This window comes from Serinus canaria, chromosome 8 (assembly GCF_022539315.1).
Source record: "Serinus canaria isolate serCan28SL12 chromosome 8, serCan2020, whole genome shotgun sequence".
Lineage (NCBI taxonomy): Eukaryota > Metazoa > Chordata > Aves > Passeriformes > Fringillidae > Serinus > Serinus canaria.
Window position 1 is genome coordinate 9,794,448 of NC_066322.1, and position 20,487 is coordinate 9,814,934.

The 20,487-nt window shown below is 44.0% G+C and overlaps 1 protein-coding gene across 4 annotated transcripts in view; it reads right to left on the reverse strand.

Annotated features, from left to right (window-relative positions):
* Window positions 1-20,487, reverse strand: part of RNF220 (ring finger protein 220) — a 212,552-nt gene that overhangs the window by 10,356 nt on the left and 181,709 nt on the right. For all 4 annotated transcript variants that reach the window (XM_009088660.4, XM_009088659.4, XM_030226610.2 and 1 more), the window contains 5 exons: window positions 19,475-19,561; window positions 18,122-18,177; window positions 16,337-16,415; window positions 1,376-1,484; window positions 177-251 (listed from right to left, as the gene is read on the reverse strand). In XM_009088660.4, the coding sequence (XP_009086908.1) occupies window positions 177-251; window positions 1,376-1,484; window positions 16,337-16,415; window positions 18,122-18,177; window positions 19,475-19,561 (406 nt within the window). The remainder of the gene's footprint in view (window positions 1-176; window positions 252-1,375; window positions 1,485-16,336; window positions 16,416-18,121; window positions 18,178-19,474; window positions 19,562-20,487) is intronic.

The window sequence follows — 20,487 nt, forward strand, 5'->3', positions numbered from 1 at the left end:
ATGTCAAAGCTAGAATGGGATGTTAAACAGCCAGGCTTGGGAAATCTGTAAGCACAGCACTCAGATTGTTTAAAATAAAGCAAAAAGCACCCTTCCCCTGTGGCAATCTAGAATAAAGTATCTGAGAAGAGTGGAAAAAAGCTGTAAGTCAACAAGAAAGCAGACAAGAGCCTCACCAGAGTCCGCAGCCAGCATTCTTCACAGTGCACATGCCAGCACTGAATAGAAGTCAGGGGCATTGTGTAGGAGTCCTGAGGAAAAGAAGCAAACATATTATTTCCATAGCAGTGATCTAGTGATTCTTCACTCCCAGCCCCATCACAATGCCTTTCTTTGTGGGCAACACTGTCTTGTATTTTGTTAAAAAAGTTGGTTAAAGGAACCAACTTGTGTAATATATAAGTTGTATTTTTGTAACATTTGTACAGAAGTGGCAGAAAGTCTCCTTCAATCCCTTTTCTTGGCTTCCCAGAACACATGTTGGAAGACCATAATCCACTCAAGTGATGACCTAGCTCAGCAGAGTTATCACAAAAGCATCTGAAGTTGCTCTGGCCACCTGCCATTATTCTCATCAGAAAGGTCACCAGATCATATGAGAACCAGTGACAGGTTCTTATCACAACTCAGCTCTGCAGGAACAGCGTAACTACATCCCAAGACTGCTGCTCCTATTTCAGCAGACATGCCTTCTCAAGTATTCATCTTCTATCATTGCTAATAAACCTCTGGAAATCAGCAGCTAGCTGTTGTCCCTTCTATGGGATGAGTGACAAGGACTGCACTCCCACACCTCCAAGCTGTGAGCTGGCTGGGAGAGAGAAGCCTGTGCATCAAGCTGAAGTTGCAGAGACAGCTCTCCACCAAGCAGAATGTTCAGTCCTCAGCAGAACACAAACCCAACAGGAGATGTAGAGCCCTGCAGGCTTGGACCATCAGAGGGAGCTGCTGCCCTTCCTGAAGAAGGCCACAGCATCACCAGAGAGCACGCAGGACACTGGCAACTTTTATATGCTCAGGCAACATCCCTGTTCCCAAATCAGAGAAGGTGAGCCTCTGATCACAGATTCTGCTCTCTCCCATGTACCTAAATTTGCACATCCAGGAAAAGGATGCTGGCATCTGGGAGTTTTCTACAGGAAGGCAGAAAGTCTTCTGAAGTTGGGCCTCTCTTGATCTTTATATAGAGCGACAGCTACAAATACCAGTGAAACAATGTAATTCATACAGAAATTTGAGTTATTATGACCTTAATCTGGAAGGCTAATTTGGGATGAGTTCCCCCAGTCTGCCTGAAAAAGGAGAAAAGCTTCTCCCCTCCTCAGCAGATACCAAGACATTTCTGATTCATTACCACGGGTGGAGTGCTACTCACCATGCAAATGAGACATTTATAGCGGTCCCCACGGGAAAGCTGCCTTTCTAACTCACGGACACGAGCCTTTAACGCCTCAAATGTTGTCACTGCGGAGTCTTCTGTAATTCTGCAAAAGATGATAAAGAGTAACCATCACTGAGCACACAAGACTGTTAAGAGTTTGGGGGCAAAAGGATCCCACAATAGGTACTACACAGGAAATGGCATCGTATTTCAAATACATCCAACTTGGGTTAAAAAAGAACTCCTGAAAAGCCTAGTGTGAATTCTTTAAAGTGTCTTTCTAAAAACTTCCAAACACATCACAAAAGAACACAACCAGTGCTGGGGTTGCCAGCTTAATACAGAGCAAGACACAGACATTTAAAGAATAGGTATTTTTGTTGGGGTTTTTTGTTTGTTTTCTGCCTTTTTTTTTGTCTCCCTTAAGAGATTACTTAGGACCACATGCTTGAGACAAAGTTCTGTATGTTGCTTTAAAGCTGCTGATATAACTTTTTGTGGGCAATAGGAGCTGTTCTTCCCCTTAGAGAGTGGAGGCCTTTGCTGGCCATCAGCCTCGTGAAATGCAAAATCAGCTCATTACACAGGATCAACACAATGGCTTATATTAATGAAAGCCCCAGCGTTTTGATTCTAATACTGAAAGAATGGAGAAACCAAAAGCACTGGACACGGTGCCAACAGGGTGGCTATAAAAGCAGCTTTACAATCTCAGCTTTCCCATTTCCTAGGGTCATTTTTGATGGGCAGCATTATCTCTTTTGTCACAGAGGCACTGTGCTGAGGCCAGGCAAGCGTATTTTCATGGTTCTGCAAGGCTGGTGGAAAGAGCAACTTGCCAACCTAAAAGCAAGGGCAGACAGCAATGCTTAGCAAATGAAATACAGGGAACATTACAGACACGGATGTGTCACTCCAACATGCTGCAAAACCCGATTTCTACACAGTGCAGCCATAGGGAGGGGCCCTCAAGTATTGCCCAGAAAAGACTTAGAGAATTGACATAAAGGCTATCACTTTCTTGAGTAAAAACAAACCCAACAATTTTCACATGTGTTAGTGCATTTCTGGCATCTCCAAGCAGACTCCAGCTCAGAAGAGTCTGAAGAGCATCTCAACACCAGAAGCTGCATCACCAATCACAAGATAACCCACAGTGGCACCTATGTCTTCTACCCTTTTTAGAGGATGATTCATCAACAGGTGGCTAAAGCACAGTCTAGTGGAATTACTACAACCAGTGAAGTGAGCTGCAATCTCAGCACTCTCGCTGCAGGCAGGCACTCAGTCCTTTGTTCATTAGTCACTTGTTGCTAGCATGCAGGGAGGGACTTGGGGTTATCTCCCACAAGCTGATTCTGATGGCTTTTCCCAAGGCTTTGGTAACAGAACTAGTCAAAGAGATCTTGGGTGATTTTCCTAATTATGTCACTTCAGAAGGAAGTGAAGCTGCTGGAATGCATATGGTTAACTACCACTGTTGCAAAGCTCCTTCAACTTCACTCCTGCCTTTGTGCTGATGAGACACGCTCTGCATGAGCTGAGATCTTCATCAAAAGGAGATTCATTGCAAGTGACAGCTGCCAGCAAATGGTAACAATTTTAAAACTGCAAAAAAGGTAAAGAAATACAAATGTCCCATTATAGCCTAGGGGGTGAAGACTGTCTGGAGACAGGGACACTGTGGATTCAAGTCTTGGAATCCATAAATATTCTTTGGAGCAAGATGAAAGAGTTTCAGTAGGAGACAGTCCTCCCTGCTCCTGCTCATTGGTATAAATTATTACCATATCCCAGCTTGAGTTCTCACCCTCAAGAAAGAGTTGCTAGCATTTTCAAAGAAAGTCTAGAAAGGTGTTAGTTTTGTCCAAGGAAGAAACAGATTTATTTATTTATAGCTTGAAGATTATTGTTGGCCGAGAAAATTGTTTCTCTTCCAGTCTGGCCCACCGATGAACTGATGCTGGCTGAGCACTGCAGATGAATTTGACTTCATGGAGTCCATTTCTCCTTCTGCATGCACAAGGGAACTGGAGGTGTAAAGGCAGTGAGTGTGACTCCTGCCCAAAGCAGGTGGCAAGTAGAACCTCAACCCTTGCTAAATTCCCCTTTTACCATCTGTGGAGCTACCTGTCCTCCTCAGATGGGTGGGCAACTCAGAAAGGAAAAGGGAAAAGTCGATTCCTTGAGCAGACACAAACAAATGCCCATTCATCCCCAGTTCCAGCCCAGTAACAGTCAAAACTTGAAAAGGAAAAATTTGCCACAGCAACAACTAGAGAAGACAGAAAATGGTTTGTTTATAGAAATCTAAACAGCTGACCCCCATTGGCCGATTTCGGGAAATCTCTGAGATAATCACACCTGACCAGTAATAAACGAATGAATCAGAAAAGGAGGCTGAATAGAGGTATAAGCAATAATGCTCAGAGGCTGCCTGATACAATGGCCAATCAATAGGAGGGCTGTAGATCAGGGTGCTAGTTAGCTGGAAAATTACCACACTGCTGCGTGCGTCACGCTGTAGGGATCCTGGACAATCAATGTGGGAGGTATTGATTTAGTTATTATCACTTCATACGCTCCAGACATTGTTAAATATACATTTATTAACAAGACTGGGGTGCATTGGTAAGAGAGGGAGCTTTAGCCACTGCGATACCTCCCAGCACGGATCAAAGCTCAGCTATGACAGAATTTAAACTCCATGTTCTTCCTGCCAAGCAAGCCCACAGGACAAATCCTGATGCACAGCACAGTGCTGAAGACACAGCTCCTAATTCACACGAGTGCTAGGAGTTTTGGCTGTAAGTGAACATTTTGCACTTGAAATTTCAGGAAAACCTCTCGGAGCAGCAGCAACAAGGGATGTGGCAGCCAAGGGTCAACCCAAAGTGAGCGATAATTGCACGGTTGCTTCGGAAAAGCTGGAGGAAATGAGGTCAAGGGAAATAGGGAGAACATTAGTAAATAAAGGAAACTGAAACTACCTCCAGGGATGGAATAAAGACGAGAGTCACTTCCCATGTGTCTGGCTCTCGTGGTTGCCAGCGCACTTGGGACACATGCCATTCCATTTAGTGTCATTTTACCGTCAACCTGCCGCTTGTATCCTAAAGATAAGCATCACTTAGGAGCAACTCTTCCTGCAGCAGCAACCTTGGGAACTCCCTCAGGATTCCCTCTTGTGTGTGCACCTTGTTTGCGCTTGCCTGGACACAGCTGGGAGCAGCCTTGGGCAGAATTTTTACAGGGTAACGCCAGGGTGGAGCGAGGGTCAGAAAGCCAAGTGCCATGGAGAGGGGAAGGCTGTGTACAAGCTACCCTGCCAAGTGAGGCAGAGGGAATTACGGAGAAGGAATTGGCTCTCTGCTTTGCCTTGACCTCATGTTGGATGCAGGAGGACTTAACAATTTTGTGCCTCAGCGCTCTGATTTGACGTGTTTGGATAACGTCATTTCTCAGCCTCCAGGGAGACCTGCTGAGCATAACTGCTGCCAAGAGCTATACCTTGAACCCCAGTGCTCATGCTTCTCCAGTAAGTGTGAGAGGCCTCTCCAGTAGGTAAACTGTCCTCACTGGCTGAGGACGTATCAAGAGGGTACCTCCATCATGGAGTAGAGACTCGCTGTGATGCCACCACACACGGGAGCCTGACAGAGAATGTTATACAAGAGCAAAAACAGGAAGGGAGGGCTCCTTGTGGAAGAAGCTGGGTCCTGTGCTTCTCCCCGGACTTTGTGATAAGTTTTCCACATCTTGGCAGTGACAGCTAAGGATGCTGGGTATCAGGAAGCAAGTCTGTGAGACTGGGCAGACAGCATGTGATAGTTTTCAGTCTTTGTGCCCAATGCATATTTTTCCACTACTCACAGCATTTTCCCCTCAGCACTGAAAATTAGAACACTTTCTTTCTCCGAGAAAATCCTTGCTTTGTTCAGGTACAAGGCCAGAAGAAGTGCAGAGAAACACAATGGTAGAGGAAAAAGGACCTATCTGTAGCTTTGAGCAGCAATCGCCTCCTGAGAAACCTCCCCTGGGAAATGGCCACCCCCCTCTTTGCTAAAAAACTTAAATCCAAACACTGGTTATTTGTTAAACATTAGCATGCATGTGATCTTTGTTTCTCCAAATTAAATCGAGCAATTCCTACCCGCTGTCCCAGTGGGCAATCACAAGCAATTCCGTTAATTAAATTATCTCTGATTCTGCAGCTCTGGAATCTCTCAATTGACTAAGTCTGTGCTTTATCATCAACAAAATACTGGACCAAAAAGGAAACAAAGAAATGCTGATGTCACTGTGATTTGCCTTGGTTAACCCTTCCCAGCTGGGTATTAAGGGCTGCTCAAGAAACTGCTCTACCGGAGCAAGCCCAAGAGTGAGAGCCTTCCACCACAGACACCAGTAGCAGCTGTTCACTTGTGTTTCCTTTCCACTGTACAGGAAAACACAAACATCACACTGTCCCTTGCATCCAGCATCCTGCCTATTTGGGAACCACAGAAAGATGCAAACTGTTAGCTGCTGAACAAGCAGGAAAACACCTCAAAGAAGACCCTGCAAATACCCCATCCACATCTTATCCAGATCACATTTGATGCATCCTGCTGTTGAGGAGTCTCCATAAAACATTCCCCTTTGGTTTATTTCAACTGGATATAAATTTTCCTTTCTTCATAAATGGCTACACTGTACACAGCATTCCATAAATTTTTACAATTCCACTGTTTGTATGTACCTTGTAAAAAACACTTAGCACTGATTAAATGCACCACCAATAAAATTTCATGGGCTACTTTTGACACTTGATATTTTGACCTTCTCTCTTCCTCATACATTTATTTTTGCTTTCCTCTGCCTGTAAATACAGACTGTCAGAGAGGAAAATGTACAGTACCAGTGACATACCTGAAAGTGATGTATTTATTTTTAAACAAAGCCTTTATCCTCCCTTGTCCAAAGTGGAGAACCCAGCAGAACATACATGCCACCTCCCTGCACCAAGGGCAGAGGTCATGTCACTAGCAGCTTATACATCATAAATATTAGAAACAGACTGGTCGATGCTTTGAAGGCAAAGTCAAGCTAAAGTAAGATTCCAGGAGCAGAGAAATTGCCCCAGGCAATATCCAACCTCAGCTGTAGATGACAATTATCATAACCACTGCTACACTGCAGAAGAGAAAGCCTGGTGCAGTCCTCGCTTTGCGGGGCACAAATCTTCAAGACTTGATAAAATGACCCCAACATCAGTGCACAATCATGGAATAGCAAGCCTTCTCTCATAGCCAATTTACATCTGGGTGAGAGGGCAACTCTTTCAGAGAAGAGACCCTGTTTTATTAGCCTGTAACATGCTGTGCACAGCTCTGTGACACCCAGGAGCACTGCAGAATGGCAGAGCACAGTGATGCTGTCTCAACTCTCACTCATACAATGTCTTACACACAACTCCTTCACTACCTGAGTTTCAAACACTAACTATAAACACCCCTATGTTTCTTGGGATAAGAATTGCTTTCATTTTCAACCTGATGAAATAATCTGCCCCCACTTTCAATTTAGCAAGCATCATCTGCAGCAAGTATGAGAGCTAAAGATAAAGGGAGTTTATTTTGGCAGATGTGGGTGAGCAGCACTGAAGTCAGTGGGAGATCCATAGACTGAAAGACTTTTATACTTACTGGAGTGCAAGAACATAACGTAAAGCTGAAAAAGCCCCTTTGCTACTAACAAGCAAAACACTTAAAGTGACACGTAAGTTTTTAAAAAGAAAAGTGACAGGTGGCTTTAAAAGAAAACAGATACAGCTCAGGCATTTTCAGTATCTTAAGTCTCTGGAAGAAGCCCAGCATCAGGTACTGGTGGCAGATTGACTGTGAATCACCCTACAACATGTGGGCTACCAGACTGGCACAATGTACTGCAATTTTATCTCACTAGATGAGCTGGTTATAGCAGAAGGGGTTTGCATGTCTTGATGTAGAAAACTGCCCAGCAAAGCTGTTTACAGAAAAGCCATGTCAAATCACACCAAGTGAAGTTCAGACCCTCTAAAGGGTCTGCAAGACTGCCAATGCTAAAAGCAAATCTCCTGGCAAGACATCAATGTTTTTAGGAGCTGGCTTCCCTTTTATTTAGCTAAAAATCTCATTTATTTGGTTTATTTGTTTTTAGACTAACCTCCTTTAAAGAGGCTGACTTATAATCCTGTAAAACATTGTCACATGTATTGAGGAAATTGGCAAGGATGCTAATTTATTGTCCTCTAAGAAAAAAAAGCCCTCTTTCCTTGATTAATGTATGTTTTTGTATTGTAAGATATTAAAGAATGTTGCTTCACCTGTGATTATAGAGAATAGTTTACTCTGGCAAAGTGCCCTGGCTTCTGGTTGCCAAGTTATGAATAATGCAATGTTCCCCATTCTAATTTCCGTGTTCTAAGTTGTGAATTTGGAGCAGGGTGCATGCAAGGGCACATACACAAGACTCCGAGGTGCTCTCAGTCACGGGCGCCTCTATTTTATACTTGCTTGCACAACTTGTTAATACTGGCATTTGCTTGCCAAATTCAGAGTTTGCTTCTGACTAATTTCATCTTGATGCAAACCAAAAATGTTGTCTCTTTTTTTCTCCACAGAGGAATTATTTCTCTTACACTTGCATGCACCGTCGCAATACCACTGAGGGGAGCTTACCACTGCAAGAAGGCATTTTAAGCTGCATTTAGTAGGGACTTGGGTAAAGATTCCCTGAAGAATTTAATGACAGAAGAATTAATTTTGCTTTCACATCTCCCCCGCCTCCATAACACAGAACCTAACAATGTCTTTACAGGAGCGGGAAGTAAATTCAGGCGCTGGCTCTTTCTCTTCCCTTTTTTTGGCCCATGTTTTGCTGGGACACATGTGCCCAGCCCCAATCAAAACAGAGACAGATGGCACCGCTGATCATTCAGAATAGAAGGAGCCTCGGAGTCAGCATGTTTAGATGCATTTGTAGGGCTATGCAGTATCCACTGGCCACTGGGACTGATTTAAAAAGGCGGCGAGTGAAAGTCTGAGCTTGCGCCAAAATTTTAAATGTGCCATTTGAGCAATTATGGTTCGACATGAAAGCTGGGAGAAAGAATGCATAGGTCATTCTGATTAGATTTAGAGACTATGTTCCCTGTTCCAAAGAGAAAATAAATGCAATCCCATTGCTTTACTGGACCAGCTTTGGTGATAAAGAAAAAAGCCATGCTATGGAAAAGTGGTTTGCTGCAGGAAGGTTTTGTAGAGGGAGCACAGGCTGAATCAGAAAATGATTCTCTAAACAATGTTCCTAAGGAGAAATAATGACTCATCTAATGTGTTAACATCTCAATTCACTTTTCAAACATATCCTTCATCCTGGAGACCCCAACTGTATTTCTAACAGATCTGTGAAAGTGCATTGTGGTCTCTATCTTAATACAAGCCAGGGCCACAAAGGACAGGAGGTGGAAATGGAAAATGCAGCTCCTCTCCTTGCTGAGGCACGCAGGCTAAAGGTTCCAGCCTTCGGACACTTGCCTCCATCCACAAGTAAACATGTTTGGATTATGACCAAGCTCCATGTATAGCTAGGCAGGTCTATTTTTCTACTGGAAGACTTATGGCAGCTGTAACTTGTCATCTTACTGTGGCCTGGAGCTGGTCTGGGATTATTGGTAGCTTTGGTTGGACGATCAGGGCACAAAATTATAAAACAGCCATGAAATGAAAAGAGGAATAGCAAATTCCTAGGGCTGAAAGTTGCTCAGAAGGTTGGACATGCAGCTGAGTCTTGTAGCCAGACTCTGTGAGCAATTAAATAAATGTCTTCTACTCCCATGGCCCCCATCCAAATGCCTGAAATAAACAGGAAATATCTATGCTACTACAGCAGCACTTGGATTCATCTATAGCCTTTTAAGGGATTTACTGTGGAGGTGATATGCTTTCCAGAATCTCCATTCATGACTGCTGATTGGAGGCACCCAAGGGCAGTGCGATAACACATCCTCCAGACAGCTTCCTACAAGTGCTGCTGCTGCCCTAGAACTTTTACACTGCTGCTGTTTCCTTTCCAGGGAAAGAAAGGATCAGAATTAGCATCATTTAAGGTAATCGTGCCTTCAAAAAGAAACATGAAGCTATTAAAGGAGGCCAGGGCACATTAGTATCATATAACCAATTGTGGTCCCAGAGCTAGAAAAGGAAACCAGCAGAGCAGTGGAAGGACAGGTCATGAGCTGGCTATCTGAGGGACAAGCAGGAATACTTATGCAACTATGTGGGAAACAACAGCTTTCTGCAGACAAAATCATTAAAAATGAAGAAAGAAGATAATGGAGAAATAGGATGAAGTGCCTGTAGCAGTGGGGTGTAAGGGTAGGAAAAGCACAGACACTGAAGTGAGGACAAAAAAATCAACATGGATATTAAACTACTTCAATTATATTACTTGCTATTACTTTGCTTCTGTAAAGGCAGTGCTGGGTTCTGTGTTACAGAGGCAAAGGAGATATGAAAGCACAATGAATTCTGTTATTGAATTCCTTGGGAAATCTTTACCAAGCTCCAACTACATGTGACTTAACACTCCTCCTTGCAGCAGTAAGCACCCCTCAGTGGTTCTGCAACTGTCCATGCAAGTGTAAGAGAAATAATTACCCCCTCTACAGTTGTCCCAGACATGGTTTAATGAGAACTAACAAAACTGGTCCTTTTTAAAGTACTATTTTGTATTTATCCTTACTAACTGTAGCCTAAGAAATGCATAAACTACCAAGAGCTGCAATTACAACCATCCTGTTGTCATACAGCAGCTGGCACAGCACAAACACTTACTGAGTCCTGCCACAACAGTCAGTGAGTGCCAAGGAAAGCAGCAGCCCTGTCACCATCAGCAAACAGCCGGCTTGTGCAGCCAGGGTTGCCCTTCAGCAGATGCAGGAGATAGACAGCAAACTAGCAGAGGATAGGGCACAACATGATCCCTTTTCTGCTCTTCAAAAGAACGCTTTCATCCAAACAGAGAGTGCAGCCTACATAAAGATAATTGTTACTTTCCTCTTGAGAGCATCTGGGCATTTTGAGCACACAAACATTTCCAAAAAAAAAAAAAAAATAGTATCAGTCCCTGCCTCTTAATTCTTGCAGCACAGTTAAGGGATGTGAAAAAACAGTCACATCCTCAAAGTATTTTCAGAAGGAACATAGCAAGATCCACAATACTCCATCAGAGACAATGTTAAACAAAACAGGCTAATTTTAGGGACGACTCATCTCTCTGACAAGCTGCTCACACATTTAAGGACAGAATTCATCTGCTAGAAGGCAGCTGTTTGTGTTTTATAAGCTAAAGTTTCTCTTACCTATGGAATAACTCCAATATTTCACAGGGAATCATCATCCATCTAACTGAAGTACCCTCTAACAGACCATCAGCCTCATATCCCCTTTGAAATAGCACAGCTGAGCACTTGCTGGGCCACGATTTATTTTTTACCTTCTAAGACATCTTGGTAACTCTATAGCTCAATAGTGACAGTCGAATTTCACACTGCGATAGCCCCCCATCGATTTTTCATTCCCAGGAAGCAACTCTACAAATTAAAGTTAACAGCATTTCAGAAACTACGAAAAGAAAAAAGAAAAGAAGGGGCAGGCAAAGAGACATAAATTGCAAGATGCCTAAACCACACCCCCAACGTAGGAATAGAATTCCATTCTTGGTTTTTCACCAGTTATGCAGGGATGCAGAACTTACTGCCCCTGAAGCCAGCAGACCCCCTGGGTTTGCGGATGCTTCAGCTTTAAAACATCACAGGTGCAACAGAAATAAGAGTCTCTTCCTATATGAAGATGTCAAAATCTACAGAAAATTGCCTCAAGGCATGAAATTAGACCAAACCTCTGGACAACACTGCACTAAACAGATATACCACCTACCCCCAGGTCTGAGCTTGTTCAGTCACAGCCTGCCTCGCTGAGCTTTGTTAACCACTGGCCAGTGAAGAACCGGACACTGATACAATTTCAGTTTGCACAGCGGTTATAATGTTTGAGACCATTATTGGCACATGTAACTTCTCTCCAACAGTTAAAAGAGGGAACAGGATAAAGAAACACAGCCAAACACTCTGCTCTCCGCTGTCATATCCCAGAGGAAGAAGTAATGCCAAAGCCTCACTTCATAAAGAAATGAAGCATCTTTCTCCATACCCTTTCAGCACTGAACATCCGTACGCAGTACAAATACAGTATTACATACCACTGAATTACTGAAAAGGAGTAAAACCTAATAAAGATAAAAATCTGGACACAAGCAGCACAGCCCAGCAGCTCTTTCTCAGCCCTTGGCAATACCACACTTCAGTTCAGTGTCCTGAATCCTCTTCCAAGTTCACGTGGACTGTTCTAGTACTGAACCCACCAGCAGCATCATGCTCTCGGCTTAGCAGAGCACAAAGGGTTAGTTCATTTATGACTCAAGTTAATTTTTTAATTCTGTCTTTGCTATGAGATGTTCTTGTCTCCCATCAAAGCCTATTAATGGTGTGAGACACTGTGGAGAAGGACTGGGTAGCGCTTATCCTATGGTGTGAATTCTCAACAGCTTTTGTTTTCTCCGACATACCAGCTTCAGCTGGTACGAAAGAGCTCCTTCCCTTTCAGGCCTCTGCTAATCCTCTGGCTTCACACTCTGCTCCTGCCTGGATGGGTCTGCCTGGGAGCAGGGTCTCCCCAACAGACACTGCAACCTCCCTGACTGCTCTCGCATGCCTGTCTCTGTGCACAAGGACCCCAATCTAAACTTTGTTTAATTTTAACTGATACTTCTCCTTGTGCTGCTGCACCAGAGCCAACATTTCAAAACAGCTGGACTGGAAAGTGGTGAGGTGGGGGGGAAGGGGAAGAAAGAAGAGACAGGAGAAATAAAACAAATACAATTGCTTTTTGTCTCTAAAACCCTCTTTTTAACCCAACAAGCGTCTCATCCAATGAAGCATGATAAGCATGAAGTGTTATATAAAGAAGATAATTATAAAGGGATTTAATGCTTGGCAGGCTTGTATTGCAAGGTTCAGAGCAGAGGTAGCATACTCACTTAAACAGCCTTGTGTCCGGGTTTGCTATTATGCGGGCAGCGTGGCTGGGGCCAAGCAGAATCAGAAACAAGATTTGTTTTTGGAAAAAAAAAAAAAAAAAACGCACAGCCCCCTTCCCAGCGAGGATGGCAGTTTCAGTCCCACCTCCTTCCACTTCTGTCCCATCCCTGATTAATGATGTTGTCTGCCTGATTTATGACCCACCCCAACAGATTAGAGTTTCCCTCTTCAACCTCCCCCCCTTTCACCCCTCCCAGAAGGCACAGCCACACTCCGTTGGAAATATTAGAGAATTATTAAATAAACATTCATACGTCATGTCTCTTCCCATACTGAGCTCATCGTAGTCAATGCTCAGCGGCCGGGCCCTGTTTGCTTTGGGGCTGACACCAAACAGCTGGAGTGATTCATGGAGAGGCTGGCTACAATGCTCTGTGCCATACATCATGCTCGCAGCGCTCCCTGCCCCGGCGGAGATAAACTGATCAACCACAACGGGCTGGAATGAATTTATGACAACACAAAATTGAGGAAAACAAATGGGAGGTGACCCAGTGGGCCACTAACCCAGACTCTCTCGCTGGCCTGCAATCTAGTCTTGTAGCAGAAAGCAAAATTGAACATTGGCACTCTGAATTAAGATGCTGGCTTTTAACCCCGGGGAACCTCGGTTTCAAAATGGCACCAGACCCTCACAAGGCAGGGAGAAAGACTTTTTGTGGGGAAGGTGCTTTTTGCAGCTCTCTGTGAGCAGCACTTCTTTTGCTGAAGTCCGACGCCAGTGGAGGCCATCAGGGAGGGTGCCTGGGCAATTAGGGACCAGCTGCTCTCTGAGCAAAGCTGCATCTCAAGCTGAGGTAAAGGAGCATTGCACCAGCTGAGCTTTGCCTTGGCAATGGCTGGGGTCTTCAGCAGACAGGCAGGTCTCAGATAGCATGATGCTCCTTCATCCCTCCCCAAGAGCCTTCAGCACCCCAGTGTCTCTTCCAGACACCTCACATTGGCAAGATTAAAAAAGCTCAGCACTGAGACACCTCACACTGTTGGGAAGGAGAGCTGGGACAGCACCATGTCTCCCACTACCCCTGGCTGCCACCTGAAGTTTAACACTACACAAATGAGATCAACTTGTCTAAGTTACTGATGATCTGGCACAGCAGAAGGAGCAGAGCAAAAAATACAGACTTAGCCCAAACCCCATCTAGCTGTTCTACATGCAAGAAACTCTCCCACAAAACCCCATGTTTAGATTAATTTAAATCTGCTCAAGTGAAGAAATTCAGCTGTGTGCCAAAAGGAGAACTGCTCAGTGTACTGTATTAATGGATTAAAAACCAAACAAAACTACACTACCCTCTTTGCCTGGACTTATTTTTGGAAGAGGGGAAGAAGGAATGTCATTCTTATGAGAGAAGGATCAATAGGCAGATCACTGCTAACTCTATTAGCCCCTGCTCTAAACAGAGAGCACGGCTGACATAGGTGCTAAGTCATGTGCTTCTGGACAATTTAAAAAATGCTAATCAGATGCTACACAAGGTTTAACATGCCAATCAATAATGTTCAGATTTAAAGGCAAAAACTGAAGGTACAAACAATGGAGTAAAGTGATGCTGCCAAAAACTTCCTGTAAGCACCACCCAAAACAAGAAAAATGAAACCAATTTAGCTCCAGATTAAGAAACAGGAACTAGAGATGAATCAATTTAGCCTGTTGGGCTAGGTCGCCATATATCATGGCTCAGCAGTGGAGTGGGAAGCAGCCAGACAGTGAGAAACCCTTCCCCCTCCTTTTCTGTAGGCTTCTAGCTCTGATCCCTGTTATCAATTAATTTAACAGAACCCCTCTACACAGACAAGCACACAGAGCATTCAGACTCCTTAAATGGCAGGACAGAAACTATTTATCACACATAAATCTCAAAGGAAAGGAGAGAGAGGAAAAAAAAGGTAGCTAGGAATTCTCCACCTGAAACACTGTCTTGTTTTCTGAACGTCGGTGAAATAAACTACCTTAAACGAAAAGGTCCCTCTGCTACTTTCAAAAATTAACATTATTGGAAAGACTGAAAAAGACATTTGAGGAATTTCCTGTAATTTCTTTTGGGTTTTACTGACTTTTAGCAGCACTGAATCTTAGCAGGCATGGTTATTGCAGAGCAAGGTGTGTGTGCACAGACACACACACACACTTGCTCTTCGCACGTCACAGCAGCGTTAGCACGAGAGTTGTTTGGAAAGGATTCTGGGACCCTTCAAAAGGTGCTAGCTAAAGCCTCTTTGATCAGATTATTAAAGCTATGTCAATTTTATCACTTGAGCTCAAGTGTTCTGGAAAATGTCAAATCCTTTCAGCTCCTACAGTTTAAAGATTTTCAATAGGAGTGGATCTGGGAGGATGGAGGGCTGCTGCACTGACAGGCAGGAGGCCCAAAGGGAAGGCAAGCAGCAGCCGAGACAGAGGCTGACAGATTAGGGCAGAAGGGATGAGTCCCTGCCACCAAGACAGCATGCTATGGTTGGCTCACTCGAAGGACAAAGCTGGTTCTACATTGACCTGCAGGCTCCCTGACTCAGTCGTCTTGGCCAAAGTCTGCTGACCAAGAAGCATTGAATGGCAGACAGCCAACATTTGGGACATGCTAACAAAAAGGGCTTGTAGAAAAGAAAGTGCCGAGACAGCAAAGCAGTGTTAAAGTTCCCTCTACAGCAGAGAGTTTCCCCAGTTAACTCTGATTGTGAACATATACTCTGCCAGGCTGCCTGAAATGTCAGAGACCCAAAAATGTGCCAGGGATGCAACCTCTCATGTCAGCACCAGGGGCAGGAAGAGAACAAACTACATTAGAAAAATGACAACTTTCTGTAAAGTCAGCTTAATGCTACACCACTAGATTTTTCCCCATCCCAAACTATCAGTGGATGTCACCTCAAAATGTAATATTTAAAGCCCACCATCACATCATTGCTTCTACCTTATTCAACTTGTTTGGTCTCTCACTTATCTTGGGGCAATGTTTACTATCAGGCAAGAATCAACTTAAAACACTAAGTCCCATTATAGCTAATGCAGTCCATGGCAGAAGAGAACAGCCTGTAGTTTTAGGCTTGGACCATCAAATCTGTCCAAGCAGTAAGTCACCCAGCAGCATGTGGAATAAGGTTTAGAATAGAGGTTGTTACTCAAATGAGCAGTGCAGAGAAATCCATTTATTTATATTTCAGCCTGGATTGCAGGACATTCAGTGAGCAGAAAGGGACAGGAAAGTCCCTTTCTGCCCAGCAGTCCCTCCACTACTGTATATTCAAACACTGGGACTGAAACTTCTGAATCACTGAAAGGGTTGCAGGTAAAAAACTCAAAAACGGAGACATTATTTCCATTAGGAACCATGCAAAGGCTCAATACAGATCTTAAGGAAAAAGAAATCCTCTCTGTGAGACTTCTTCCAAGTAACAGTGCTGCTAGGGGGAGATTCTCTTTTATTGAGAGATGAAAGATGGAAGAGAGAGCAAGCATGGATCTATCTATTTACATAATTTAAAGAAGGTAATGTGCAGTGGAGAAGCCCTTTGGAAGCTGTGCCTAGTTCCATGTCACTGGGTACCTGCTCTCATAGATACCTGGTGGAGAACTCCCCACAAGCCCTCTGTTAACACAGCAGTGGTGAGTGCTCCAAGTTCAGGTTTTGTGTTGCAGCACAATTTCCCCTCTTAGTGGTAAAAGCTTCAAATATGCTTACCTTCAGACTACCACTGCTGCTGAGAGCACCATATGGGACACTATGTTTTTTTAAAACAAGAAAAAGGGAAGCTACCCACTTCACACTCACTTTTCAATGTCACTGTTCTTACAGGTCTTCTGCATGGTCTCCTGTTTACTGCTTTCACCATTACTCGTTGAGGGCATTTCTGTGGAGGGAAGCACAGAAATAGCAAGAAAACACTAAATCATTGCAATGAAATAATTTGAGCAAGTCAGAGTTTCAGAGGACCCCAGTGAGTCACTTTCATGCCAGTTCTTGGTAAGAGATAGAGAAGTAACTGATGCTAAGTGTCCCTGTCTGGTAGGAAGAGCCTCCCTGGACAGTGTATTTCTATCCAGGCCTCGAAATACAACCTCTGCTTTGTCCCCAGTTCATAGTGATCTGACCCCCAATGATGTACCCACTGTTTAAGACAGGATTTAATTCAGAAGGGTTGATGCAGCTGCCACATGAAAGTGCTCCTCTAGAAAGGTGGATTTGGAGCAAATCCACCCAGCCCAGACCCTGCTCTCAGCCTCTCTCATTTGCTGAGACCTCACAGACACAAGTAGAGAAATATATAACAGGTAACTAGAATGACAGAACAGTCTGCTCATCTTCCCAGCACAGGAGAGGGTGTGAGACACCAGGTGGAGATGAGAAGATGGACCAGCCTCAGGGCTGTAGGTTCATCACCACGGATTCAGGTAAAAGGTATGAAGAAAACAGCTCATAGCAAATGTCATCAGGGCTGCCTCCTCATCACCTCCATGGCTGTAGCTACTAAAGCTGATAATACCTACAAGCAAGTGCCTCTACATCACAGAAAATAAATGTGATTGCCTATCCCACAGAAGGAAATGCCTGCAATAGATATCCTATGTTCTCCATTTAACCATCATGCCCTTGGCAAAACTAGTTCTGCTCCCTTCCCCCACTCCTACTGGCAAGTACTTATATCTTGTAGGTACTTTCAAGGCTGGGAATCAAATGCCCAAAGCATGACAGGAACAGAACAAGGAAGAAAATCATTGGGACATGTCTCTTCAGGTCGCTGAGCTTCAGTTTCCTTCCTAAGGGAGCTGGAGCAGCACTGCCCAGCTCTGGAAATGGATTTGGCATCTACAGCTGGAAAGCGCCAGGTTTTATTATTCTCATATTTCCACTAGGTTACTGCTTACACTTACAGTGCTGCTGGCATTGAATAAAAACCCCCAGCAGTCGAATGGGTTTAACACTTTGCCCGTCCTTCTCAATCTGATGAGCTTCCGAGTACTGTATGCAAAGGTACATATTCACAATAACTCCTTTGCTCTGGAGTCTCAACTACAGGTCATGAAATAGGACAGATTGTAGAGTTTCCACTCCAAAGGTGAAGGCTTCAGAGTGGTAGGCTTTTCTTTCCATACAAAGGCCAGCAAGGACAAGAACCACCCAAAAGATACAAGTCTTTAGCATAACCTCTCAAGGAAGGGAAGAAAAAGCAGTTGGAAAAAAACCAATAATAAATGCACCTGCGCAGTTTAAACACACAGCAGGTGAACACCACCATCACATTGTCAGGCTCTGCTGGCTCACTCTGTAATACAGCAGTTTGCCTTTCAGTGACATGACATCAAGTCAGTGCAAACCCTATCTCTCATCACCATATCAGTTAGGTGGCATTTTTGGGAACTTCCCCAGCTGCCATTATTGACAATTAATTGCGCTGCAAAGTTTCAAAAAGACAGTGTGGTTTTATGTGCATATGTATCTGATGACATTCCGCAAAAGTATTAGTAACTACCTCTCCTACAGGCAAGCAGAAGACATGGACTATCTATCTGCCCCCCTGCGGTATATAAATTAACAATTTACAATTTCAACACTCACCGTCACTGGCCCATTTAGAAAACTCTGGCGTTATTCGAGTACTTGGTGTGCCACCACTAAAAGAGAAGAGGACAATATGCTAAAGGTTGAATACAAAAAATTTTGCTGCTCAGGAAAAGCTATCCCTTCCACCAACCACTCCTCTCTTAATACTTCTATCCATTAGTCTAAGTTTCAAAATGTGAGCAGATGGCCAGCCAAAAAACATGCTCATGCTTCATGGCATCAGTGACACTACTGTATTTCTACAGAAACTCAACAGAATTTCAAAGTGCTTTTACAAGCAACATCACCTCTGGTGTTGTAGAGATGGGTAAACAAGTCCAGGAAATGTGCAAGGAAGGATCTTGTTCAAACAGCAAAACAATGTGCGAGGTGCAAGCCACATGAAGGGACTGGATCTCCTGGCCTCAGGCACTCAGTTCTCTCACCAAGCACTAAGTGTCCGTAGCCACTGATAACCAAGAATCCTCCTGCTACAACACCAGAGCCCTAGCTGAGAAGGAGCTTCCGCATCTTTGCAGCCCTGCTTTTGGACTAGCATGGATAGCAAAGTCCATTGACTGGACCAATGGTTTGGATCCAGTGTGGCAAATGCCACTTTTCTATGGAGTGAAACCTAATTTTGAACTAGTGTTTGTGACAGGCTAAGCAGTAAGAAAATTTCATTTCACTGCTCTATCAATCACTTCAACCTTGACCCCACAGGATCACACAGTGAAAGAGATAGAGGGGTAATTTAAGTCCTGTTTTATGCAGGGCAGGGGGCTTAGAAAGCAATCCTAGCTCCCTGTTAAGACTCATTTTATTTGCCTGGAATGCTTCCCCGAGTGCCCTGAATGCTGGCTGCCTGCATTCTCCACATATGTATGTGGGCAGAGCACACATCCTTCCCCAACCCACGTCTGAATACAAAAGGATCAGTTTGCATGCCTCTCAACGTGTAATTGGATGCAATGAAGTCACACATGGGATGCCAGACTCCTACTGTGCCAACCAAGATTCCAACAGCATCACACTGTACTGCTTCGAGTTGCATTTCATCATGAAGCAAGATGATGCATAAGGCCTTAGTCCAGCACTGTTTTCTCACTGCCAGAATTCATCCTCTGTCCAGCACTATTCAGGGCAAGGATGGCACTGGCAGGGCAGTGGGGTGGCTCAGAGAGGGTGAGTGTACAGGGAGGCTTTCCTGAGGCTGCACAGGTAGGAACCAGAGACCCATCTGCTGGACTATGCTTCTTTGTAAGTCTCTTGTTGCTACCCTTGCACTTGAGTGAACGGGGTATTTTTCACAAACTGAGACTCCCCAAAAGTAATGAATGCACTAATTTAGAAAGGCATGATACTTACTTTAAAACAGCACCTCGGAGCGCTTCTCTTTCTTTGGCTTCACCTGGCTCTTCTCCAGTGCAAGGGATAATGTCTGCCTCTGTGTACCTGAGCACAAAGGGTTAAGGAACATACAGCCCTGCTGCAGACAGTGGAAAGGCTTTTGAGATGGTTAGGACACTGTCTGGCATATATAACAAATTAATTCCAATTGGGAACACCTTAAAAAATAGAGGGGTTGGTATCCACAAAGGGGCCTGCTTTTTAAATTCTGGATTAAAGTTTTGTTTTAGCTGGAGAAAACCAGAAATCTTTTGATAGTAACACGATTCCACAGCTTCTTGGAAAAGGAAAATTAGTTCCTGAACCCATGCAAACTTAACCTGCAGAATTTCTGTTTGAAGTACAGAGTTCTTTTACCAGTGGAGGGCTGGAGCTTCAATCCTAAAGGCTGGTAGAGATTTCAGTAAAACCTAATTCTATAGCTGTACATTGCCCCTCATCACAGCTAAGGCAGTGTCTGTCTAATGCCCTTGCAAGAATTCCTCCTTGCTGCCTATTACAACTGCTGTGGGGCAGAAGTCTGGTCACAGCTCACCTAGAGCTGTGCACAAAGAGCCTGCTCCCAGACAGAGAAGTTCCCAAAATCTGTGTTTAATCATAGTTCTGCCCATGAACTGTCTAATGAAAGAGGAAAAAAAAAAATCCAATATCACGAGTGGAAGGTGAATTGAATAGTGCTTACTGCACCAACACCTTGAAAACAAAAGGATGTTTTGTGGAAAATAAACTCAATTCCTACTCTTGAAGCAGGAAAAGCTATCCAAATAGAACAAACCTGGATGGAAGCAACAGATAGTTTATGAAACACAATAGAGAAACTCTAACTCATCCTTGCAATGTCTCCTACAGACTTCAACCAGGTCTAGAGTAGTGCTGTATATAAACAGCAGGATCTCAAAGGGAGTAATGGGGAACCCCTCCTAGGTCAAATAACATGGTAACTGGAGAAGGCTGCGTCATTTCCAGTAGGG